This window comes from Anabrus simplex, chromosome 1 (genome assembly GCF_040414725.1).
Source record: "Anabrus simplex isolate iqAnaSimp1 chromosome 1, ASM4041472v1, whole genome shotgun sequence".
Lineage (NCBI taxonomy): Eukaryota > Metazoa > Arthropoda > Insecta > Orthoptera > Tettigoniidae > Anabrus > Anabrus simplex.
In genome coordinates this window covers 427630658-427658166 of record NC_090265.1, presented here as the reverse complement: position 1 = coordinate 427658166, position 27509 = coordinate 427630658, and the positions used below count along the sequence as shown (strand labels likewise).

The 27509-nt window shown below is 34.5% G+C and overlaps 1 protein-coding gene across 1 annotated transcript in view; it reads left to right on the top strand.

Annotated features, from left to right (window-relative positions):
- Window positions 1-27509, top strand: part of LOC136866925 (diacylglycerol lipase-alpha) — a 245167-nt gene that overhangs the window by 185778 nt on the left and 31880 nt on the right. Inside the window, exons 12-13 of the mRNA XM_067144016.2 lie at window positions 894-1026; window positions 26219-26316. Coding sequence (XP_067000117.1) covers window positions 894-1026; window positions 26219-26316 — 231 coding nt within the window. The remainder of the gene's footprint in view (window positions 1-893; window positions 1027-26218; window positions 26317-27509) is intronic.

The window sequence follows — 27509 nt, the reverse complement described above, 5'->3', positions numbered from 1 at the left end:
TAAGCAGAAACTCAGTTTAATTCACTACAAGTATCCTGTAAATGTTATTATCAAGCCAAAGCATCTTAGTGACATATTAGTTAATTTCATACAGTTAATATTGCATTTTTATTCAATGTTATTTATTATATAAACTGTAGATTAGATATTTCTGTTGTTCTCTTTTATAAGTAACGAGTGGGTGAGGTAAGGCCTACCATCAGAATTGCATTCTCTGCATGATTGAACATTATTTGAGGAATGCTCTCCTGGATTGTGATTATTTTAATTTAATTTTGAATTTTTGTTTAACTGGGAATTCCTGGTTCTGAGCATTAACTTTTTGGTTTTGTTCAGTCACAACAAAATGAGTATGAGTGTTTATATTTTTCTCACAGGATAATAAAATGGGACAATGTTGCTCTGCATGCAAATGCTAAAGAGATGGTTGAAAAGGTCATCAATATACAAAATTTTAAAATTCAAGTAACAAGAGGACACAATATTGTACCCAGGGATCTTGAAATAAATTATTTCACAGTGTTATGATAAATTAAACATGGAAATTAACTTGTAACTTATGTTTTTCTATCATTGCTTTAATGAAGGAAGCAAGCAGTGAAGACTTAAAAATTCATATCATTGGCCTGGGAGAAACAGAGACATTTTGGAATATTATTTGTGCTGTGTAATTGATGAAAATTGGTAATATTCTTGCAGAATTTGTCAGTTTTCATTGAGAGATTAGTTTATTCATCTCTTTAACCTATTAGAAACTAGGTCTGATATTATTTGTGATATGATATATTTTATTGATGACTCTTCTGCAAATAAAATAGAGTAAATTTATAGTGTATGAAGATATTCAGGATTGCTGTATGGATTGTTTTTTTTTTGAATAATCAATCTTACAGGCAGGTGCTGAATAAACATGAACCCGTATACCAGGCTGTTTGGGCCAATACGACAGACTTTGACGAAGTCCTCATATCACCTGTGATGATACAAGATCACATGCCAGACAATGTACTGGATGCCCTCAATAAGGTAAGTCCTCCCTCACAGTTTGTTAGAGGAATTATAATTCACCTCACTGAATTCATTGACACTGGACTGAAAAATATAAAGAGGACATTGTATTCATGTTTGGAAATATAAATGCCATTGAGTGTTGACAGAACCACAGCTGTAGAATGAAATAGAGGAATACTCTTCCTGCATAGTGGCAAGTTCCATTTAATGTAGACATTCTCACATCCAGTTCATCTGTTATGATTTGAAGCAACAGCTCCCTCTTTGGATCAACAGTAGAGTGATAGCCTCAAGGATCCAAGATCACAAGTTCAAACTCTTTGGAGGTTGTAGGATTTTTAAAGGGTGAAAAGTCTATTCAGCACTTATTGTATGATGCCGGCATGTAAAAGTTTTCGGGTAACTGTTTGGTGATTGAAAATGAAAATGAAAACCTACGACCTGTTTTCCAGTCATTGACCGGGTCAGGGATGTAATGAATGATGCATATATAGGCTGTTAGTACAATGAGGTTGCCACTCCCAAAGTGATTTATTAATGACTAGTAGATGCTATGAAATGAGAATGGAGAGTGTTGCTGGAATGGAAGATGACAGGGAAAACCGGAGTACCCGGAGAAAAACCTGTCCCGCCTCCGCTTTGTGCAGCACAAATCTCTTGGAGTGACCAGGATTTGAACCACGGTATCCAGTGGTGAGAGGCCGACGTGCTGCCATCTGAGCCACGGAGGCTCCCTGTTTGGTGATTACCTGACGAAATTAATTAAAACTCAGCCATATACCTCTCAACAGAGATCTGTTTCTCTGGTGTCTGGTAGAGAAAAATGGAATGTAAATTAACATGCAGACTTCCTAACTTAAGTCCAATCAAAATGTCTGCACACAATAGCTGTGTACATTCATGATGATGATGATGATGATGATGATGATGATGATTATGATAATATATTATTATTATTATCATCATCCAATTTTTGTTGGATGCTAGCATATCGTCGCTGCCGGGACAAAACCTCCTATGTGAAATATTTTAGCTTAGAACTTTGGCCGGTAAGGTTCTGTCATCTAAGGTGCAATATTGTGTGCATATTGTCAAGACATTCTCGCTCTTCACAATATATGTGCTGCAGGTCAGTATATCTCCTAAAATATTATCACATAGGAGTTTTTGTCCCGGCAACGGCGATATACTTTGTGACAAATAGATTTTTTTTCAAGGTAGCTATACCAATTCATCTTATTTTCCACTTAAGAAGTATCCTTGTTGCATTAAGAATTATATTCTTCCTTTTTTAAGCCTATCTGAAGAAATTAACTTTCCTTAGGACTACTACAGATAGCAGACAGTTCCTCTCTCATCCCTTTTCCTTTACATTTTTCAGTTGTTCCCACTGCTTTAATTGTCTGACTCGGTAGTACTACTCATTTAAGGTTGTTATTCTGCAATATAATTCGAAACCTTATAATTAAGAAGCTGCCTAGCCGAGTCGGTAAAGGTGTGCTTAATTCACCCGGATGGACATGAGCTTGATTCCCTGTCAGAAAGTTGTAAAAATTTAGGAAACAAATTTTCCACTTCTGGAGCAGCACATGGCCCTTGGATTCACCCAACCTGCATCAAACATGAGTATTACTGTAGGTTAATTCCTGGGAGCAAAGGTGGCCGGGAGTAGTGCTAACCACTCTATCCCACTAAGTGCCGAGGTTACAGAAAGTGGAAACCTTTACTTTCAACTCGTCCAAAGACCTTCATGGTCTGTATGGAGATGACTTATAACTAACAAATAATTCAGTGAGGTGAATGTCTTATGATGGTAATAACTCTACATGGACCTCTCTTGAAATGAAGTGATGTCTGTTTTATACACAGTTAGGTAAGTGCATGTAATTATTATTTGTAGCTAATTGATACATAAAGATATTAATGTATGATAACACCCTAATTGTACAAACATTCTAATTTGAAAATGAAAGATTCACTTATGAAGAATAAAGAGCATCTATACTTCCTTGTCTTGGGCGTAATGTTTCCACTAACTTGTGACTAACAACGCATGGTAATGACTCTGATGAATCAGACTAAGAGGTGGTTGGATAATATGAGGACTTACAAATTTAATACTTTTGACAAAAATAATTAACTGTTTAAAATTAATAATATTCTAGTTGTGTATAATTTGTATCAGAAGTTCTACAAATGCATGTTAGCTAAAGTAATGATAGGTACACTGCATCATGTTTAGAACTTTGGCTTCCAGTGCTTTCAGTAGATTGATAAACTGTTTTTTTTTTTTTTTTTTTTTTTTTTAAATGTGAAAGAAAGTGGTTTCATAGAGTTAAAATATTCATTATGTATGGTACTGCATTCTGTAAATAGAGCCTATCATATACTGGAATGGGTAGCATGATTCAAATGGTGCTATTTGTCATTTGTTTGAGGAAATTTAATCATACTTTGTCCAAATATGATGTCATTCAGTGTGTGACTGCATCTTTTTCTACTGCATTCTATGTTTTATTGGTATCAGTGAATTGGTGAATAATATATCATATTAATTCTGTACTCTAAAGAATAACTATTAGAAAGGTAATTTGAATGAAAATGAGTCAAATGTAACGAGATGCTGAATGAATCTACGGCAGCATCTTTGATACCAAATTTGTGCATCACTATTGTAATCTCATGAGTCATGACACATCAGGAGGTGGTGCTGAGAACTTGCAACAAGTGGAGTTGTTTGCTTTTGTCTTTTTGTTACACTAGTCACTGGTTTTTGATCCACAACATGCATACCACTGATGGTGTATGTGTTTGTCATGAGGAGTATACAAAATGAATGTATTATAGCTCCAAAGTATTTTCCATGAGCAGTTCAGGAAGACAACACTCATGTCTAAGTGAAATGGAGACTCCAGACTGCATCCATAGTACTGTCTCAACTCCCTACCTCATAATTGCTTCCAGCTGAGTCAAACACAGTGATAGGTATGATCCTTGTCCTTACTAAATGCTTGCATGCTTTATCTGTGCTTGATGTAGATTTGTATAATTAAATTTGTGGCTTGTGCAGCAAATGCTGCTAACAAGATGAATATTTTAAAATGGGACAATGAAGGCTATAATGCTGGCAAGAGGTGACAATGTGTGCAGGGTCAACAGCGAGCAAAACAATACCCCCAATGAACTGTTGAAACACACGATAACGAAACTCCTCAGAAGAAACTGGAAGTTGATTATTGATTAACAATAGAGAAGGCATCCAGAAATATCTAAAAAGGGAACTCCAAGAACTTCCTGTTGGTGAATATAAAGAATCAGCAGACACCAGTCAGTCTCGAGTCATCACAAGTGAACGTAAGCAAGTTGCAAGACTGTCGCAAGTTTGTGCATCTGCAAACAGCAAGCTGGTTTTGATTATGAGAAGTGAACTGGTCTAGGAATGACTCTGCGCATATTTTGTACACATATTACTTACTATCTGAAAGGAAAAAAAAACTCCCCATAAGGGAGGGAGTTGACATGTAAAAATTGTTGAAACAACCAATATTATTGCTGAATTGAAAGTTTTTGGTGTTGCTGAGGTGAATTGTGAACTCTGAATGTCATTTAAGTCCAAGTTCAGCCCCCATAAGCATGGAGGTTGAGAAGGGGTAAAAATAGAAATGTCCAAAATGACCTATATTAGTGTTGAATACACAGTTTTTGGGGTTGCTAAGCTGATTGGTGACAGTCCCAATGACGGTTGGAATTGTGTATATATCTATAACATTATGTGTTATAACTTATTTTTATTATTTATATGAAAGGATCAACTACTTCCTGGACAATCTGGGTTTCCACAAGGATAAAGTTTAACATGAAACTAAATTATCTCAAACTTTAACTAAATACATAACAATAATATAAATCTACCAAAGAGTTTGTAAAATATTAATCAACGTCACAATAAAGAAATCTACAAAAACTCCTTCAAACAGGTAATACAAGTGCTCAAATTAAACATTTGAAAAAGTACTTGAGCAGAGCCAGGTAATACAGCTAGTAAACTATAAAGTGAAGGGCAAAGCTGTTGATGGAGGAATAGATCTTTTCCTCCACCAAACAATTTGAAAGGATTGCAGGTATAAAGAAAGAAAGATCAAGTTTTTGTCCTTCTTGACCACAAAGAGCCTATTGTTGATCCAATTGAATATCTCTGGAAGCACCATAGCCTAAACTCTACACCCTAAATTTATGTGAATATCAATCAATACCCATCTGCCTGCACTGCTTATCATAAGTATAATTTTTTCCATATAATGACGCTCTTCAGAATTACTTCTCTGCATTGAGGTTGAAAAGTGCTCCAGTATCTAATGTACAAGACAGATATGTCTCCCTACAACTTCCTTACTTTTCAGAAAGCTGAGAAATATTCGTAGGGTCACAAATTTCACTCAAGATGAGAAAATGCAAAATGTTGTTCAACTTAACCACCTTATATGTACAAGAAATCAAATAACTGATGTCATGATGAAATAAGAGTCTTGTAGGATAGTGCATTTATGATAAATTATCATTACCTTTTTATTGGCCTTTTAGCTCATTTCATGTGAATGATCAACTTTAGTTTATATGTGATTCATCAGAAAATGGTGGTTTTCTTTTTCTTTTTTCATTCTTGGTTAGAGTTCGTGATACAACTGAAATTACTGAAATTGTTATCTGTTCTTTTCATTATCTGTTAGTGGTATTGAGCCAGAACAGGTATGATCTATTTTACCAGACTAGAAGTTGTCTGTATGTCCAGATATTACTTCTTTGCTATTAAAAAATAAGGAAATTATGATCATTTTACTAATTAAGAGAAACAGGAACAATCATGTTATATTTTCAGACTTGAATTATTATTACATGGTTTTACTGGAGGCCAAAGTAATTGTTGTGTTAAACCATAAATTAAAATATCTTGATCTCTGGATGTGTGCATTTTCCTCTTTTTGTTAAAGTTCAAAGATCTGGATTTTTTGGTTTACTGATTGTATAATGCATGTATTGAAGTAGTAGTTAGGTATTCTTCTACCAGATAGAGGTACTCTAGTCGGTTAAATCTTTAATTGAAGAAGGTGCTATTTATAAGTCCCAGTCAGTGAGCCAGCAAACTTCTGGCTCAACAGTAGTGAAGAAGACTGGCTCAGGAGTATTGAAGAAGAAACTTCCACATGGTTTAATACTGCGTAAGTGAATACATAGAAGTTGTGCTCTCTGTTTGCACTGCTGGTTCTAGAAAGGCTTGCACTTATATAAGCCATGAAATATTGCAACAGCTTAACCGGCATAATATGCATCACACAAAGCACAAATCACTTGTCATTTAATCATGCACCTGTAAGGCTAAGACCTTTAAAAGTTTTGAGTTTGGTTGAGAAGATCAGATATTATAACGGAATATTTGTATCTTACTGAATGATACGTATTAAGAGCAGGGAAAAAAGGAAAATGTGTAAATATATGTCTGACAATCTCAGACACATTTCTACTCTGTAATCTGTATTATTACAGTTTATTATTTCAATATCGTTCTTTTAATGATGTTCTTCATCTGTAATATTGCTTTTATTCAGCTCACAGCCTTCAGTAATTGTTTCATATTGTGGAGTTTTGCATATTTAATTTTGTCCTTAATATATTTTCAATCAACATATCAAGAACTCGCAATTAGTTATTGTTGAATACAAGAATCATGATATACAAAAACACAACATAAAAGTTTATTATTTAGCAGTCTTTCATACAGTATGTACAAAAATGAAATGAATTTAGACTTACTGCTTGGAATACTGTACATGCTAGATAACCACATAAGCTAGTTGACTGTTGTCGAAAGAAATATATACATTTATACAGTCTGAACTTTATATGTACAATGATATCTATCTTGATGAGATAGGATGTCCACAGGATGAATGATTGCGATAGCAGATGGCTATCTGAAGTTTGAGAAATTAAAGGGAACTTGGAACAAAGTTTGTGTTAACAGAATCCTAGGTAGAAGTATATCAGTTATACGGGAGGCGGGTATCTTGAGGCGAAGATGTCCTGAGGTTGAAGCCTCCCGACCAGAATTAGTCCACCTGTTCAGTACATGTTTTTAAGAGGGTGCCTCCGTGTCTGACATACGGTGTAGTCTGATCGCTGGACACAGCTGAATGCCTGTAGCGGTGAAGACGTCGCCCCAATTTATACACACTGGCTGACGTCACACACAATTATGTCAGCTCGCTGCTGCCCACACCTCGTAGCGTTGAGAATAGTCCATGCGAGAGCGGGTTGCAGAGCTCCCAGGCGAAGGACACACAACAGTTATTATTACTGGTATCGATACGGTACCTACGCTTCTCAAGCATTTCTTTTGAGAAAGTATTTTGGTAATACATGACATAAGTCTAAAAAAATTATTGTTTCACCATTTCATAATTTGATGTTTGTTAACTGATCTCATCATATTTTACATACATACAAATTCAAGTTACGATGTTAAGAACATTAATCAGCTGTCATTGAGATTAAAAGGACATGGTATACAGTGTACAAGTAAAAATGATAATGACTCACCATAGCTATGGTTGTTTTCCAAGGAAGAGCTAATGATTATAAGTGCATGGTCACTGGCACCTACAATCTGTTTGCTTGCTTGCTTTCACTTGCCAATGCACATGACAATGTCAAGAAATACTTATATTTTATTATTTTCTTACTGAAATAAAAACACAATAAAAGTCATTGTCAACTCTATTACTTGTTCCTTTAGACCTGTAAAACTACTGAAGGATCAAAACTGATTTTGTTCTTGCCACTGTTGTTTTGATTGATTAATAGTTCCTCACTGTTTTCTTCTTATTCTTGCATATCTTCGATACTGGTTCTAAAGTTTTCAACCCCTCTAATTTCTTGTATAAAATAATCATCTTACAGCTTTGAAGATGTATAGGTATGCTAGTGATTAAGTATCACATTCATTAATAAGTTATTTCACTCTTTCCTGTGTGTTTTGTTTCAAAATTCTCATTCAACTTTAATTTTTATTTGAGACTGTACAAAAACACTGAAATTGTGTTGGCATTGACAAAGCACTAGTGTATAACTTCATCCCCTGATTCATTAGCCAGTTGACTATTTTAATCAACTTTTGTAAGTTAATGCTCATAAGATTTTATCTGTAGCATTGCTTACTGAAAATCTTATGGTATTTTATCACAACCTGGAACTTACATTTAACATTCAAAGTCATTGTAGACATGATACTTTTGGGCTTATGCCGTGTCAAGAAAATAAGGTGAAATTCTTTACGTTTCGCAGAGAACTGTGCTCTGCGTCATCAGAAGAAACTCTCGACTGTCCACGAGAAAGGCTTCTTAAACAATGAACTTTTAAAATTTAGACATTATAATAGAAGTAGAAATGGTATGTTCATTCGTCACCAGATGGCTCCCTGGACGCGACACAGTGCTAGCGTTCAAAGCGGAAGCTGACCACAACATCAGAATCAGTCTAAGATTGTCACATAACATGTGTACGTAACATATGACATTGACAGGTGTATGACATTGACACAAGCCTGGAATGAAACATCTGGCGGTGAGGAACGTACGAATTTGGAAAACACCTAGATGAAATAACAATAGTGAAGGGACAGGGAAGGGAACTACCTACATAAATCCTTAATGGCTGGCAACCAGGTATTACTTGATAGCCAGTGTCCCTGTTGAAATTGTTAGGATTTCTATGTATTTCTACAGCTTCCTGTATAATCCTGGACCTGTAGTGTCTAGTGTGGGTAAGAGATCGAGCATCTTGGAACATGGCATCATGACCCGGCAATAGAACATGCTCAGCTATTGCCAATTTGTCTGGCTGGTTGAGACGAATATTACGTTCATGTTCCTTGATACAGGTACCAATGGACCGGCATGTTTGGCCGATGTATACCTTACCACAAGTACAAGGAATTTCGTATACCCCAGGATGTAAAAGTGGGACAATTTGTCCTTGGTTTTACTCAGACTGTGAGCCATTTTAGTGGCGGTGCCAAACACGGTTTTTATATTGTGTTTGCAGAGGACCTTGGCAATTCGATCTGTGGTGTTGTGAATGTAATGCAAGTAGACATTTCCCTTCACTTCTTCCTTCTGTGAACTTAGCTTGGTCATTTCTCTGGGATGCAGGGCTCTATGAATCTGCAAATCACTGTAACCATTACCCTTGAACATGACTTTGAGCGTGTCCATCTCCACCTGGATATTTGATGGCTCACAAATTCGTCTCGCCCTCTTGGCGAGTGTCATGAGAATGCCTTGTTTTTGTGCTGGATGGTGGTGAGAATCTGCATGACAATACCGATTTGTGTGGGTAGGCTTACAATAGATGGTATGTCCTAAGGAGCCGTCTGGTTTCTTTCTTACTAGAATATCCAAGAAAGGAAGGCATCCGTCCGACTCCATCTTCATAGTGAATTTAATTGAAGGATGTTGATGATTTATGTAGTTTAGAAATAGATGAAGTTTCTTAGGACTTTCTGTTCAGACCACAAATGCATCATCAACATACCTCCACCATATCATAGGTTTGACGGGCGCCGAAGCAATAGCCTCCTCCTCAAAATGCTCCATAAAGAAATTAGCCACTACGGGTGAAAGTGGATTGTTCAAGAAGCCTTTCTCGTGGACAGTCGAGATTTCCTTCTGATGATGCAGAGCACAGTTCTCTGCAAAACGTAAAGAATTTCACTTTATTTTCTTGACACGGCATAAGCCCAAAAGCCTATACAGTATCATGTCTATAAGTACGGGCCGTGAAAGCATCAGTGGTAACATTCAGAGTCATTATCTTGAACTGAAGATGGCTTTACTTAGATGTTTGGTGCTTTGTGCAATGAAAGGAGGGTGGGAGCATATAGAAGGTGAAATCTTGGTTAACCAGCATGTCAGCATTGTTTAACTGCTGAATACACAAGTGATGTTCTTATCAAGTATCACTAAGCAGGTTCACATACTGTCAAATGTAAGCTACTGGCTAATAACTGGATATTACAGTCTATCTCACCATGTTTGAGAGTCGGAGTATGCAGTTTGTGCGAGGTTTGGTTTTAGAATGCGCTTCCTATATAAACATCTGCACAAAAATTAATTTGCTCAACTTACATAGTTTGGAAGAAATGTAACAAGCCTAACATATGAAGGTTCTGATCATTATTAGTAATATAATTTGAGTACTCCTTATTCTTCCCACAGCAATCCGTTTCGCAGACATTGTTCTTTGAGCCCAGTAGCTCAGTGTTTGCTGAACCAAACCATGTGTCAAGTTTTCTGTTTGCTTGTTCTAAGTTTATTGTAAAAAAAAAATATATATATATATATATATATATATATACCGTAATACACAATATTTATCATTTATAATTTTTAATTAGTTGGAAGTGAAAACATCCACGTATCCGTGCAGTATATATGTGTGTCTGTCTGTGTGTGTGAGAAAGTGCCACAATTGTAAACCATTTGTGAACCAGACCAGTGTGTGATTATATATTTTAAAAAAAAGAAAAATGACTAACGATTGGCAAGGAGACATGTGTTAAATGTGTTTTCCAAATTTCAATAAGAAAATCCTGGAAGTACTCTGGACAAAGTAACACGTGCAGTGGCCGATATAACAGCCATTTCTAAGGAGAGCATTTACTGTGCTAGGAATGAACTTAAGGTTGATAGGAAACTGGTTACTCCTGAGAAAACATGTGAAGTGACAAAGCTAAATGAAAAATATGACAGTTTTAGAAAAGACATCCGTAAAAAAATTCACAACTTCTTTATAAGAAATGAAAGAGCAACTCTTAATAAAATATTAGCTTCATTTAATAGTGACGATACATTGCCTACATTTTCTCGAGCAACTCTTCACAGTCTTTTGAAAATTATGAACTTCACTTACGTGTTTCAAAATCACCAGTGGGTGCTTATTGAAAAGAATGAAATAGTGTTGTGGAGAAGAAAGTATTTACATCAGATGAAGAAATTTCATGAACAGGGTAGATCTATTTATTTCCTTGACGAAACATGGGTAATTGCAGGGCACACTACTATGAAAATTTGGAAAGATGAAACTATAAAATCTAGTAAAGATGGATTTCTTAGGGGATTATCGAGTGGATTGAAATCTTCCTCAGCAAGATAAACAGCTTATTGTTCTCCACATACAAAATGAAAACGATTTGCTTAGGTGAAACAGTCTAATGAAAGTAAGAGAAATGTTTTGGAACAGGTAGTATTTCAGAATACACGTGCTTGCAATTGCTTTCTTTGACTCCCAAACATGGTGAGACAGACTGTAGAACAAATTCTGCCACTCTCTTGTAGTTCCATAAAGCAGTAATTCTCTTGAAAACAGAAATCATTTTTGAACATTTACATGAAATTTTGGATTTCAAAGCAAATATTATTTTGTAGGATTTGAAACTGTACTCATTCATAGAAGTCAAACACATTTCATAGAACTATGTCCACATGAAAAACGTGTTTGATGATAATCTTCTTTTTGAGTCCCTAGTACTGTACTTTCTAGAAAATAAATTATGAAGCAATGCAGGAATCTGATATTCTGAAATGAAGAATCAAACTACTGAATTGGATCTATTCTATCTGGTGCAGATGTAAAATTATCCCTACATACAAACAGGTTAGCTGCTGATTGTAAGAAGGAAAGCCAAGACAGCTGCATGAAATAGGAGAACAACGATCATTCCTTTAGCTATGGAGCCAGACATTTTTGAGAATTAAAGAATAGTTGCCATGACTTATGAATCAACTCTCATATAACTGTTATGAATGGTTTAGGAGTTATTGTTGTTTTTGTGGAAGCACAGGAATGGTTTCAATGTCACATGAGAAGAAAGGAGCAAGCTAACAGGTAGGCAGCTGGAAGGGCCTTGAAAAACATGTCTTGAGCTATATAAGTACATCAGGATGATAACAACTAATGTCATCTACAGGGAAATCTTATATGACCTATCAGCATAAATTCATAATTGCAACTGTGCTAAGTTGAGGTAGGTTTTTAGTTTATGATAAAACAAAGGAATTCATGTTGCCACTAGCAGTGTATTTTCTCATTAGTAGTGTTGTCTATGACTTTTCTGCTTATTGACTGTTGTCTAATGCTGATACCAATCTGAACTCTTGCTTCCACTACTAACAGACAATTGTATCTGTTACTTTCCCACTTTCTTTCAATCAGTACAAGGCTTTTGGTTTTACATCCCACTAACTACTTAACCAGATTTCTTTTATGAGCTTGTAAATTGCCTACATATTTGAGCCCCTTCAAATACCACTCAACTGAGTTGAGATCAAATCAGCCACCTTTGGCTCTATAGTGAGAAATACTCAACCCAGTTCCCTGACAGTCATTTTATCATCTTACATTAAGTACAGTGCTAACTGTATTGCAACCTTTTTCTGGCTATCATAGCTCTCCTTTTCTGCATCCAGCAGCTACAATTTTGTAGAAGGGTATATTTTTACATCCCATATTACATGTGTTTGGTCTTATTTGGCAATTATCTTACTTATTTTGGATGGTTTCCTTGGCAGTGTATATGCATTGCATAGTATCATGCTGCATTGCAAATTTCTCAAATGAATTCTTGACACTAGCCATTTCCTTCGTTTTCTCTCCAAAGATTTTTTTTTAAACATTCGCTCTATAATTCAGTGGTACTGTGCCGGTCTTGAGATCCCCGTATTACGGGTTCAAACCCGGTAGAGGTAGTCAGAGTTTTGAAGGGTGGAAAAAGATCCATTCGACCTCCATGTTGTACAATGTCGGTATGTAAAAGCGCTCTGGTGACACATTTAGGATTATTTGGCAAAATTAATTCAAAATATGGCCATTGATCACCCAAGAGAGGTCTGGTGGTAGAGTAAGATAGAACATCAAAACTGACGTGCAGGTAGCCTCGTTGTCATCAAAGTAAAATGCCTACAAGAGAGGTCCAGTGGTAGAGTAAGACAGAACATCAAAACTGATGTACAGGTAGGCTAGATAATGTCATTGAAGTAAAATGTGTACACATGGTAACTAAGACCATACAATTGTTGTTTTTGCTGTTATTATTATTATTATTATTATTATTATTATTATTATTATTATTATTATTATTATTATTATTATTATTATTATTATTATTATTATTATGTTAAAACAAATAACTATTAAAAGTATAATTTTTTAACTTTGTTATGCAATAGTTGTCTATTTGTCTTACCCATAACTCCTCGTAGATTTGCTGAAGGATATTACTTGAAAGAAAAAGAATAGGGGGAAAAGAGGGTGCACACAAATTTTAAAGCTTCATTTTACTTCATAATCAGGTAATCAGGTAGGAGTGCTAGAGAAAGGATATCAGCCATTCATTTTATACAATGCTCTATTATTTATATTTTGGCTTTTGTTCAGGTTCTCTTTATATTTCATCATAAGAGAGCCACAAATTTTTTACTATGATAAACAACATAGAGATTTCTGGGTTCTTTCTTCTTGGAGGCAAAAAATCTGATGAAATCCTACCTCATGAAGTCAATAAGTAAAGACTGATTGTAAATATTATCCGCACACTTTATCTTGGTGCATTTATACCCTAGTGCTGAATTGGTCGACCTCGGCGATGTTTGAGATTCGTACTGGCAACCTTTGAAACACAAACTATGAATCGCTTAAGCATCGTTGTGCGACATCTGGCGTACACTTTACGTACTATTAAAGTTGTTGTTTACACAACAAAGCCAAAGTATAGAATTCATGCTAGGAACAAGATTCGCATCGAGAAATGTTTTATAATGTTATATAATGTGTATGTGACATAGTTGTTGGCTTAAGATGATAACGGTTTAGAAATTTCATATCGATCGATCATATTCTCGATTCAATTCAGATATCATTTTAATTCAGTTGGCAGCACCAGGCAGCACTATCGATACCGGGACAGCTCCCTCCTTACTCCTCACCGCCGTACACAAATGCACCAAGATAAAGTGTGCGGATAATAGGTTTTATAACAGTAACAGTCATTTATAAAGGACAATTATACACAAACAAGCATTTAATAGGATGTAAAATTAAGACCTCTGACACTATGTACTATTAGAATTTTTCTGTTCATAGATTCATTGTCCATATTCTTTTCAAGTGTAGTTAATTGAGAACAACATTTCAGCTAGCAGGATACTGGTAGGATGCCCAATCACCACTTTCAGCACCAGTACATTTAGATAACACTGCAAGAAATTGCAAACTCCTAACTGGGTTGGACTTTTCATGCCTGTCAATACAAATAGGCTTGTCATTTAAGAAACATATTAATGAAGGATATGAAACTATGAGATACACAAATGTTCATTAACATATTATTTTAATCTGTATGTTGCTGAAATTTCATTTTGGTGCAAGAGCTTGTTTCATTGTCCTATTTCTTCATTCAAGATTTCTTTACATTAAAGGATTTTAATATCAGTGAATTGTGTGACGTTTTTCCCTTGCCATTGCTGACTAAGTTTTTGCACACATCATTTTCATTAAAACTTGTACCTGTAATTAATTATACAAAATATAATTTGTTCCTATATGTTTCAGTTGATAATCATTTTTGTTTTATTGATAATTTAGCACTTGCATCTAATGATCAAAATATGAGAAGTGATTTGTAGCATGCCATCTGTTTTAATACATGCTGGCTGTCAGATGTTTACAGTATTGCATATTAAATAATAAATGCATTATATCCTTAATATTATTTGTTTACATCTAATTTATTTGTGATAATGCATGAGATGTGAAACATTATTGAAGAAACTCACAGGTAAAATTTGAATGGAAGTTAATAATTATATTCTGGAGAGCATATTGAACACATTCTACATCGGGGAACGTATTTCAAAATGTGAATTTTTAGTCCTAGATAACTTTGCATTGGGTGGCATTCTTTTTCTTTACCCCTTTTTGAGTACCGGTACTATACAAGTACATTTTCTTAGTGACTGTGAAACATTTTATCAATATAACAAGTTACCATGCTATAAAACTACAGTAAGTTTACATCTTGTTTAAAAGAAATAGCATCTAAACAGCTAATTAGCATACCTAAATATTTTTCCTATTGACATCCATTGTTTGAAAAGCTGTTCCTGGCCATACAGTTAGGGTCATGCAGATGTGAACTTGCATTTGGGAGATAGTGGGTTCGAGCCCCATTGTCGGCAGCCGTGAAGGTGGTTTTCCGTGGTTTTCTATTTTCACACCAGGCAAATATCAGGGCTGTACCTTAATTAAGGCAATATTTAATGCAAACTTATTCAAGATCCATAGCCGGCCCTGTCGTATAGGGGTAGCATGCCTGCCTCTCACCCGGAGGCCCCGGATTCGATTTCCTGCATTCTTTAAATAGATCAAAGAAGGTGCAGAGATAAAGTGTTTTTATTTCAAATTCTGGATGTGAAAACAAACTCAGAATTTACTGTCTAACACTTTCAATGCTTAAAGCCGTTGGTGCCTTTAGACAGTTGGGTTATTTGCCACTGCCCAATAATCAGCATTAAGTCATTGGCTGTATGATCTACTCCATCCCGTAGCTAGCTGATAAATCTCACTCATTACATCCTTTTTGGATTACTCTCTATGTATAGTTTCTACTTGGTAATTTGTAACCAGCAAATTGACCAGTACTGGTAGATTGGGAGTGAAGTCTTCTGTTGGGAGCCACCCTTATTCAAGGAGCTCCTGGGTTGGGCTGTGGATCATCGACCTCATCCACTTGTCTTACCTTCCTGCAGACACAAGAGATGCACGTTGCTTCTGTACTCCTTAGATCTTTGTTCTGATGCAATTTGACACTTTGCCAGGCTGAGTGCCTCAGACGGTTGAGGTGCTGGCCTTCCAACCCCAACTTGGCAGGTTCGATCCTGGCTCAGTGAGGTGATATTTGAAGGTGCTTAAATATGTCAGCCTCATGTTGATAGATTTACGGGAGCTTAAAAGAACTTCTGCAGGAGAAAATTCTGGCACATCAGCTTATCTGAAAACCATCAAAAAAGTAGTTAGTGGGACATAAAACATTATTATTATTATTATTATTATTATTATTATTATTATTATTATTATTATTATTATTATTATTATTATTATTATTCTTTCGTCGTAGAATAACCCTTTTGAGGGTACAATAAATCAACTTTGGTTACTTTTCTTTGCATTTAACTTCCTTCGTTTCCGAACTTCCTTCATTTTCTGAGAATGTTGTTCCTTTTCCTCTTGAGTCCATTTTCTTTCGGTTGTTAATTTCTTTCTCTCCTGAAATCCTGCCTTTCATATTACTTCTCTGAAACATGTTCTGTTTTCTATTGTATCTATTTTAATTCCAGCGTTTTTCATATCCTTTTCAATTTCAATGAACCACATTGGCTTGGATTTGTAACTGTTCAATAATTTGAAGGTTTGTTTAGTTATTCTATTGTTATTCATTCTATAAATGTGTCCAAACAACTGTTTGTTGTTTCTTATAGGTCCCAGTATCTTTTTCAAATTTCTTCTTTCAACTTTTTCTCATTATTTAAGATTTCCAATTCTTGTAAGTTTAAGAATTTCATTGCATATAAAATTTCTGGCTGGGCCACTGTTTGATAATGTTGTAATTTCAAGTTCCAGGATAGAGATTTCTTATTGTATATATTTTTTGTCATATGAAACATCCTACAGTATATATATCTATAGCTACCTTTTCTTTTGTGTTGTTTGTTATCCAATCTCCTAGGTATTTAAAGCAATCTGTCCGAGATATTATGTTATTGTTAATTGTGATATTTTGAGGGGCATTAATGATGTTTGTCATGAACTTTGCTTTTTCAAATGGTATTTGCAATCCTATTGTGGCTGCTTGTTTCTGTAATTCTCATATTTGTTCCTGAGCATTATCTAATGAGTCTGTAATTAACGCCATGTCATCTGCGAATGCTAAACAATCTATAATGATTTTATTTGGATTTCTTCCTAGTTGAACACCTTTAGTATTGATGGCTTTCCTCCATTCTCGAACTACCTTCTCTAATGCACAATTGAAGAGTAGAGGTGACAAACCATCTCCCTATCATACACCTGATCTTATTTCAAATGGTTTTGAGAGTTCTCCCAAAAATTTTACTTTGGATTTTGTGTTTGTTAATGTTGCTTTAATTATTTCAATTGTTTTATTATCAAGTCCAAATTCCTTTAAAATATCAAGTAGTGTATTTCTTCTTCTTTTTCCTTTTTGCTTAACGTCGCACCGACACAGATAGATCTTATGGTAACGATGGGATAGGGAAGGCCTAGGAGTGGGAAGGAAGTGGCCGTGGCCTTAATTAAGGTGCAGCCCCAGCATTTGCCTGGTATGAAAATGGAAAACCACAGAAAACCATCTTCAGGGCTGCCGACAGTGGAATTCGAACCCATTATCTCCCAGATGCAAGCCCACAGCTGCATGACTCTAACCACACGGCCAACCACTTTATTCATTGATTTAAAGGTTAGCATGGAAAGTCTTTCATTAGGAGATTTAAGCTCTATTATAGAATCTAGTTAATTCTTGTTTACAATAAAACCTGTTCCAAATTGAGGTACTTTCTTCATAATTCTTTTTTCTGGTTTTCTGTTAAATATCCTGAATTCATCTGAGTCAAAGTGATTTACATCACTATATCTTGTTTCTTGAAGTGTTGTTATCAAAATGTTTTTAACTCTTAGAAAATCTGTCAATGTTTCAAATTTTCATGTCTTTAAATGTGAGTTCACATTATTATTATTATTATTATTATTATTATTATTATTATTATTATTATTATTATTATTATTATTATTATTATTATTATTATTATTATTATTATTATTATTATTATTATTATTATTATTATTATTATTATTATTATTATTATTATTATTATTATTATTATTATTATTATTATTATTATTATTATTATTATTATTATTATTATTATTATTATTATTATTATTATTATTATTATTATTATTATTATTATTATGATTATTATTATTATTATTATTATTATTATTATTATTATTATTATTATTATTATTATTATTATTTGTTAATTTGACGCTTCATGTAGACTGTTATCATAGTAGAGGTCACCAAAATCAAAGGCATTTTATACCTATTTGCCAGAGTTTTAATAAGGCTGCTCCTAACCTGGAGAAGATACGCCTTTTGCAGCCTCCCCTAACCTGGAGAAGAGGTATTGCCTGCTGGGTTTCAATGACATTTCCTCCCTGGGGAACCAACACCCATCTACAGGAGCTCCTCCACACAAAGCTGTTGGCTCCTTTAGAGACAGATTATTTGCTGCTATAGTGAACTTATTAAACTGGAGGCAGACCAATTGATACCCATAATAACCAACATCTAGAATGGAATTTTGGAAACAGAGGCAATCCCAAATCAGTGGAGGACAAACACAATTATCATCCTCCTCAAGAATTCAAGTAACACAACAGGTTCTTGATTGTTCTACCCTGTCAATATTTATTGTTTTCACTAAAACATATAGGCCCAAAAATGGTCAAATTTATTAATTCTGAGTATGCCAGCCAGGCCAAAAGATCAATCGAAGAACACCAAAATCAAAATATCCAGCTTTCCTAAGGACCTGGTTTTTCTTAAAAATGTTTAACACATAATTTAACACACAAACATTTCCAGGAAAATGGTGGATTACATAACTATGAAACAAAAATTCAATATAAAGTAAACAAGATGTGGCCCAGGAATGAAATCAAATTTCTACATTTCAAAAAGGCAAGGTTAAACATTATTCTTTAATTACAAATGAAATTAACTAAAGAAATTTCTACTTAAGAATGGGACTTGGTCCAAAACAATACAGAACAATCGATATTCATTATCCTAAAGAAAAAACTGGAAACATTAGACAAAAATTTCAAATTCTAATTAGTGAGAATAATAATCACTCTAGTTTGTTAAATGATTGTAACAATACAGAACATACATTTTCCCACCTATTAAAAATGTAACTAACATTAGTCTCAACAGAGATGAAATTAGTACTTTAGAAAAGGGTTTAAAACATAATTGGCAATATACCAATAAAGGTATTACTAAGAAAGAGATAGTAAAATTGATAGATGAAACCGAAATAACCATAGCAAATATTTCATCAGATGAACAAGAAGCAGTAAGATACAAGGCATGAAAAAATACTCTAAAATAATAGAACATAAAAATGCAAATTTTAATAACACAGAGATTAACATACAACAGCTTAATAAAAAAATAATTCAAAAAGAGAAAAACATTATAGCAACTAAAGTGGACAAGGGTAACACCACAGTTTTAATGGACAAACAAGATTACATCAACAAAACAATTGTTTCAACCAATAATTACTAAAGAAGGACCATACTAACAAATGCAATAGAAACTTCAAAAAATTTTCACTGGAAAAAAACTTCTTAATGGATTCTGGAGACATCAACTGCTTGACTGACATGAACCCAGGGCTACCCTCATTAAGGGCACTACCAAAAATTCATAAAGGATATATACCAATTAGACCAGTAGTAAATTTTTAAAATAGCCTGACATACAAAACAGCACAATGTATATGCAAATTTCTAAAAAAACCTTTTTTAGTTCAATAGTGAGGCTAATTTATCTAATACCATTGATTTTTGCAACAGAACAAAGAAGATTAAACTAACTAAAGATAATACCACCCACAGCTTTGATACAAGAGATATGTATTCAAACAGACCAGTTTTAGAAACGATCAGCATAATAAGAAATAATTTATCTCAGCACATTGAACTTAATAAGGATGAAAGAAAAGAGTTTTTAGTATTTGCAGATGATGTGGTGATTTAGGGTAAGGGAAAAAGGAAGTACAAAGGAGACTGGACATTTGGAATGAAAATCTGAAGGAGTTTGGAATGGAAATTAGTAAAAAAGAAAACTGTAGTCATGCACTGTGGAAAAGAGAAAAAGAGAAGCCAAGTGAACATAGACGGAGAACGGTTAGAGAATGTAGAACAGTTTACATATCTGGGTAGCATTATAAATGGAAGTACCGGTAATGAAATCAACATTGAAATTAATAACTGACTAGGTAAAAGTACAACATTTTATCATCAAGTCAGAGAGCTTTTATGGGATGACAAAGTACCCAAGAGAACGAAATTAACATCATATAAACAGTATTTCATACCAGTTGTAACATATGGACTAGAAATGCTGGTAACTAATAAGAGATAAGATAGTAAGATCCAAGCAGTAGAAATGAAATTTTTAAGAACATCGGTTAAAAAAGACAAGAAGAGAATTCAAAATATATAAAAATCAGAGAAGAAATTGTTATCACTACAGTAAACAAGTGCCACTGCTCTGACTTATTTTGGCTTCACACAATATTTCCCTGGAGGATATTACATTCTCTTCCCTGGTTGCTGGTTTTGTCTTTCTTCTCTTTACTGCATTCCAGTGCCCTTCTACTGACATTTTCCTGCAGATTGCATGAATTGTCACATGTGATGGACACTGTCTGTCCAGGTATCTCTTTGTATAAAATATAACTGCTCTTGCTGCATTTTATTTGCCTTATCCATAAAGAAGTAGCTGTCTAGTTTTTCTGCATTAGTAAATTGGACTTCTGAAGGCTGCAGCAGTACTCTACAGTATTCATACCTTTATGCTATTGGATTAGAACTAGTTTGTCTTAAGCCCTTAATTTTGATTAATCTATTTATAAAGGGTTACTTTGAATTTTAAATTTGTCTGAGAACACCACTTATTCCTCATTTTATTCTGTACACACCATTCTGCAACAGGTATAAAACAATTTGCAATGCATCCCTGCCATTTACAGTGTATCTCTCTAACACATTTCAGTATTATGCCTGAATTTTTAATGTTGTTAACTGGTGGAACTTCATTTATTAAATTAAAGAAACAAGGCACTAGGTTAGATCAAAAATTTTGTGAAGTTATCAGATACAGTAGTTAGGCACAACTTTTCAATTTCAGAGTGTAATGCATAATATTGGCAGTAACAAAAGAACACTCTTCAACAAGATAATAAAAGAATACTTGTAAAAGATAGTGGTAAGTTTTATAAAGTTGAAGATGATCTACTAAAATATTTTAAATCATTAAACAACTATGGATAATTTTTCTCTTAAAAAATTGGTGAGACATAAACATCATCTGCTTGAATTTTATGAAAAGTGGTGAATGTATCATACAGTTAATCTAATTTAATGAACATTTCAATTAATTATAATAAACACTTACCATTGCCCTTAAGTAATTCATACTACATCTGGAATCCAAGCTCTTGAAGCCTTGTTGAAGTAAGTGTAAGAGTTAGCCTTATAATCAAAAGGACAGGAACAATATTTTCTTTTTGTTCCTAGCTTTACAATAGCTTTTCTAGCCTGCCTGATGGCCATGATCATTACAGCATCAAGTCTGTATGGTCTGGTACCATGGTTAACCAGTTTGAGTCACTTTAGTCAAAGAATATTTCACCATGATAATGTTGGCTAGCAGGGTAGAAGAGGAGGTGGAACACAATTTCTAATCACTAGTTTGCATGCCAAAAGACTGGATTCAGTTATAAACCTCTCTACAGCGTTTATATGGAATGAGGACTTATGACACTGATGATGGTGATTCATCCATCAGATGGGGATGTTAAGCCTTTAACAGACCACTTTCTGTTACTTGACAGGAACAGGATATATGCCAACACTGGTTTTCACCCTCTCTCTACCTTATATGCTGGTCGCCCATAGGCGTCAAGTAAGAAGACCAACACCAGGCAAGCCAACCATGTCCTTGAACACTCTTTTTTCCTTCATTTTCTCAATTACCAGTTGGCACTATGTATGGATTTAGCTTAGTTTTATGGCTGGATGCCTTTCTTAGAGCTAACCATATGAGGAAGCATATATTTATTATTGTGTGTTTCTGTAGTGGTTTGTAGTATAATGTGTTGAATGTAAATGAAAATGTGCATTAAGACTAAAACAAATACCCAGCCCTCGAGGTAGACAAATTAACCAAATGTAGTTAAAATTCCCAGCCCGGCTTGGAGCCAAACCTGTGGCCCTGTGAACAGAAGGCCACTTCACTGACTATTCAGCCAAGGATCCAGATGAATATGTCCTCGGACACTCCTGGCACTAAAAGCCATATAATAAACTAGCAGGATACCCGTGCTTCGCTACGGTATTATACTGAAATTTATAATTGAATGCTTATTGTTTTAGATATATAATCTGCCGAAATTCGCAATCTGACTCGTTTTCTATTATTTTACAGCACGCTTCCTCCCATTTTTCAATATTCCTTTCCAACAATCGATTTCGTACTTCCCGGGCTAGGCTCAGGTATTCCTCCTGGTCAGTTGGGTCCGTAAATCTTTGCCATCTTTTCCGTTAATCATTTTTAATATGGATAAAATCCTTCAGGAGATCCGGCGTGGTGTCATATTGGGTGATTTGGCGGCACTGAACCCGCGGCCGGACTGCATTCTTAGTCATTACCCGTCCAGGAGCCGTTGCCAGCGCGGTCCGCACATTTGACGACGGTCCGGAACATCATTATTATTATTATTATTATTATTATTATTATTATTATTATTATTATTATATGTTGCTGGAATGGCTGATGACAGGGAAAACCGGAGTATCCGGAGAAAAACCTATCCCGCCTCCATTTTGTCCAGCACGAATTTCACATGGAGTGACCGGGATTTGAACCACGGAACCCAGCTTTGAGAGGAGGGAGCGGTGCCGCCTGAACAACGGAGGATCCTTATAAGTACATTAATAACAGTAAAATCAATTGGTCTCACTTCCTTCTACACCCTACCGCCGTTAAGTTTATTTACCGCCACCCGCCCCCCCCAAAAAATTAAAAGAAGGCTTGTTTCTTTATGTTTAAGGGAGATTCCAAACACCAATGTTCACGTCTATTACCTTCAGTTTTGAGATATAAGTATCCCCATAAAAGTAATTTACTTTTTTCACTTCATTTCACACTACTCCCCCCCCCCCCCCCCCCCGCTAAGTGAACTTTCCCGAAAAAAATACTTGTTTCTTTAATAGTAAAGGATCTTATAAATACCAATTATCACGACTCTAACTTCTTTAGTTTTTGATTTATGTGTCCTCATGAAAGGAATTCAACTCCTTTACACTCCCGCCCTCCAAGATAGTTTCCCGCCCAAAACGCGTTTTTCTTTGTTTTTAAAGGAGATCCAAATACGAATTTTCACATCTGTAATAACTTTAGTTTTTATTAGATGTATGTATTCTCATACAATTAAGCCAATTAATTTTTCAATTCTTTCAACCCCCCCCCCCCCGCTTAAATGGATTTTTAGAGAATACGTGTATTTTTACTTTTAAAGCAGATTGAAAATATCAAATTTCACGTCTGTAAAATCTGCATTTTTGATATATCAGTAGCCTAATTAAAAGAATTCAACACCAGTTTCAGTCACTTTTACCCCCCCCCCTTCCACCCAGGTGATATTTCCGAAAACAAAAAATACACGTTTCTTTATGTTTAATAGAGATAAAAAATACCATTTTTCACTTCTGTAACATGTTAAGTTTTTTAGATATACTGTAAAAAATCTCATTTCAAAATTTCACCTCTTTTGAGTTCCCCTTAAGTATAGTTTCCAAAAACAAATCACCTATGTTTCTTTACATTTACAGGAGATTCCAAACACCCACTTTTTACGTCTGTAATATTTTACGATTCCAAGATATTCTGTAGATATAGTCTTTCAAAAAATTCACCCCAATATGTCACTCCTGTTTAACCGCCATTAATTGGATTTTCCAAAAACTAAAAATACGTGTTTCTTTACTTTTAAAAGAGATCCCATATACAAATTTTCAGTTCTGTAATATCTTTCGTTTCTGAGATATATGTATTCTCGTTAAAGGCATTCAACCCATTTTTCCCCCTTTTACACCCCTCCTATTGCGATTCACAGGAAACAAAAAAAATACGTGTTCCTTTATTTTTAGAGGAGATTCTAACTACCAAATTTTACATCTGTAAATTTTAAAGTTTTAAGATGTAGACACACTCATTTTAAAAAATTCACCGCCCCTTTTCACCCCCAATATTTGGATTTTCCAAAAACGAAAAAATACGTGTTTCTTTACTTTTAAAGTAGATCCCAAATACCAATTTTCAAGTCTGTAATATCTTCAGGTTCTGAAATATAAGTAGACTCATGAAAAGCATACGACCCCTTCTTCAACCTTTTCTTCCCTTCTTATTAGGATTCTCCGAAAACAAAATATAAGTGTACCTTTAATATTAAAAGAGATTCTAAATACCAATTTTCACATCTATAACCTTTAAAATTTTTGAGATATAGATACACTCATTTTAAAATATTACCCCCTTTTCACCCCCTCCCTTAATTGGATTTTCCAGAAACAAAAAATACGTGTTTCTTTATTATTAAAGGAGATCCCAAACACCGATTTTCAGGTCTGTAATATCTTCAGTTTCTGAGAGATAAGTAGCCTCATTAAAGGCATTCAACCCTTTTTCAACCCCTATTCACTCTGCCTATTGCGATTTTCCGAAAACAAAAAGATACGTGTTTCTTTATTTTTAATGGAGATTCTAAATACCAATTTTTACATCTGCAAACTTTAAAAGTTTGGAGATATAGATTCACTCATTTTAAAAATTCACCCCCTTTTCACCCTCCCATTAATTGGATTTTCCAAAAACAAAAAAATACGTGTTTCTTTATTTTTAAAAGAGATCAAAAGTACCAATTTTCAGGTCTGTAATATGTTCAGTTTCTGAGATATAAGTACCGGTATCCTCATTAAAGGCATTCAACCACTATTTCACCCTTTTTCACCCCTACCATTGGAATTTTCCGAAAACAGAAAAATACGTGTTTCCTTATTTTTAAAGGAGATTCTAAATACCAATTTTTACATCTGTAAACCTTTAAAGTGTTGAGATATAGATACACTCATTTTAAAATTTCACCCCCTTTTTCACCCCCTTAGAGACAGAATATCCAAAAATCCTCCCTTAGCGAGCACCTACATCTTATTATGAATGTATCCTCAAAATTTCATTTCTTTATGTCAAGTAGTTTTGGCTCGGCGATGATGAATCAGTCAGTCAGTCAGTCAGGACAAGTTACTTTATATATATATAGATAAATAAATAAATAAATAAATAAATAAATAAATAAATAAATAAATAAATAAATAAATAAATAAATCAATCAATCAATCAATCAATCAATCAATCAATCAATCTTTTTTCCCATACTGTCTTCTCCTCTGAGGAAATCTCCTGGATTTTCCATTTTTTTTTAATATTTTAAAGTAGAATTTATGTTTTTAAATCCACTTTCAGTGCAGGCATGATTCTTCAATGTGTTCAATCAATCAATACTGATCTGCATTTAGGGCAGTCGCCCAGGTGGCAGATTCCCTATCTGTTGTTTTCCTAGCCTTTTCTTAAATGTGCTAAAAACAGAAGTAGTGAAAAAGCAACATTTAAAAGCTCAGTTTAGAAATCTGAAGGAGACTTGACTACATGTGTAATATAGATACATTTTCATAATCAAGTAGAATAAGACTAAGGAAAAACCTTGGTGCATTAATATTTCAATTTACATCTCTGTTCAATCAGTTGAAATACTTTCAGCTTCTACAGTATGGAATTAGTAGACTAGTTGCTCCTATGTCAAACAAAGTAGAAGAAGATTTTATTCTGGAATTGTATTGTAGTGTCCCAGTGGATCAATATTGATTTCTGATACTGAGAGAACAGGTAAATGATTTTACAAAAATAAAATAAGTGAACTGGTGACTATAATTACTTGCTCTCCTTAAAATGTTCCTTGTTTTGTTGTGTACTCAGAATTCTATTAGCTTGCCATGGTTTTAAAATTTTCATTCATTTCATTACTTCTGTGAGTTTCTTTGATAAATTGGATAGAATGTCATTTTTTTGAATGAATGTGCTTATATTATTATGAGCCACTTGAGGTATGAACTCAATAATATGTGAAGGTGAAGGGAGAAAGCTGGATATATGTTGTTCTGCCTGTAGGTCGTGTCTCACTCAAAGCGTTTCAACACCACAATAGTCCAGCCCCAAGCAAATTGCAATCACATCATGGTGATCAGTCCTGATCACAGTGATACCAGGTATAAAGGCTTTTGTCATTACGTATCTATGGGAAATTAACATTTATCATTCTTCTATGTAATTCCTTAAGTCCCTGCTACATAGGTGTACAGTATTTTATCCTCCCCTCATTCCACCTTTCAGATAGTATATTCAACATTTTCAATTGTGATGCTGTAGTTAATTTCCTCAAACATGATGTCAGTTAAAACACTATAGCCTACATTACATCGCAGGGAAAGTAAAATCACTATATTTTTACAAAATATGAGAAATAAAGGTTTATATTCAGATATTAATTTTTTTAGGCATCTGTAATGGAAAGGAAGAAATGTGACAAATTAAGTCATACATCTTCTGTTAGGTATCCAAGTAAATATGGTAAAAAAAATATAGATGCTAGTTGTCAAGATGAACATCACAACAGAACTGGAGAAATATTCATTAACACTGTAGAATAATTTTATTTCCTTAAATGAGTTAATTGTTATAGTTAATAAAAAGGGAGTGTCTTCCTGATGGAAGAAAAACTTGCATATGCAGGGTGTTATCAAATATGTTGGAAAGAAATCAGGGGGTGGATCGTGGACTCCAAAACAGTACAAAAGGTCTCTATGAACATATGCATTGTGGTCGATCATTCACAAGCTACTCCTATTTTAATTATTAGCTGGAATGGGGGTTAGTTCGTATTTAGGATTAAATTTGGAGTCAGGCATGCTATTATGGACATTGCAGTACCTCACCTCAAGTGTTTGAATGTATCCAACAATCAATGAGGTGGTGTGATCAGGTATGCATTCCGGCACATGGTGGACATTTTGAGGACTTCTTGCACTAGAATGCAGTATTTCTGCTGGTACAACTACACAGCAATAGCTACTCAACATGGGATGTGCCAGGTAAGGCTATTACCAGTGCTTCCCATATGAAGTTGGAAGAAATGAATGAATGAAAATAAATAAATGAATGAAAATAAATAAATAAATAAATAAATAAATAAATAAATATGTAATTCGTAAACAATCGGCCGTAGGGCATATGTTCATAGGAACCATTTGTGTTGTTTGGAGGATGTATTAAAATTCCACCCTGTGATTACTTCCCACATGTTTGGAAACGCCATGTATGTACAGTGTGCACATATATACTAGCATGTACCTGCGGCTTTCCCCGTGTTTATTAATTCAACCATTAGATGTTTTTAAATACA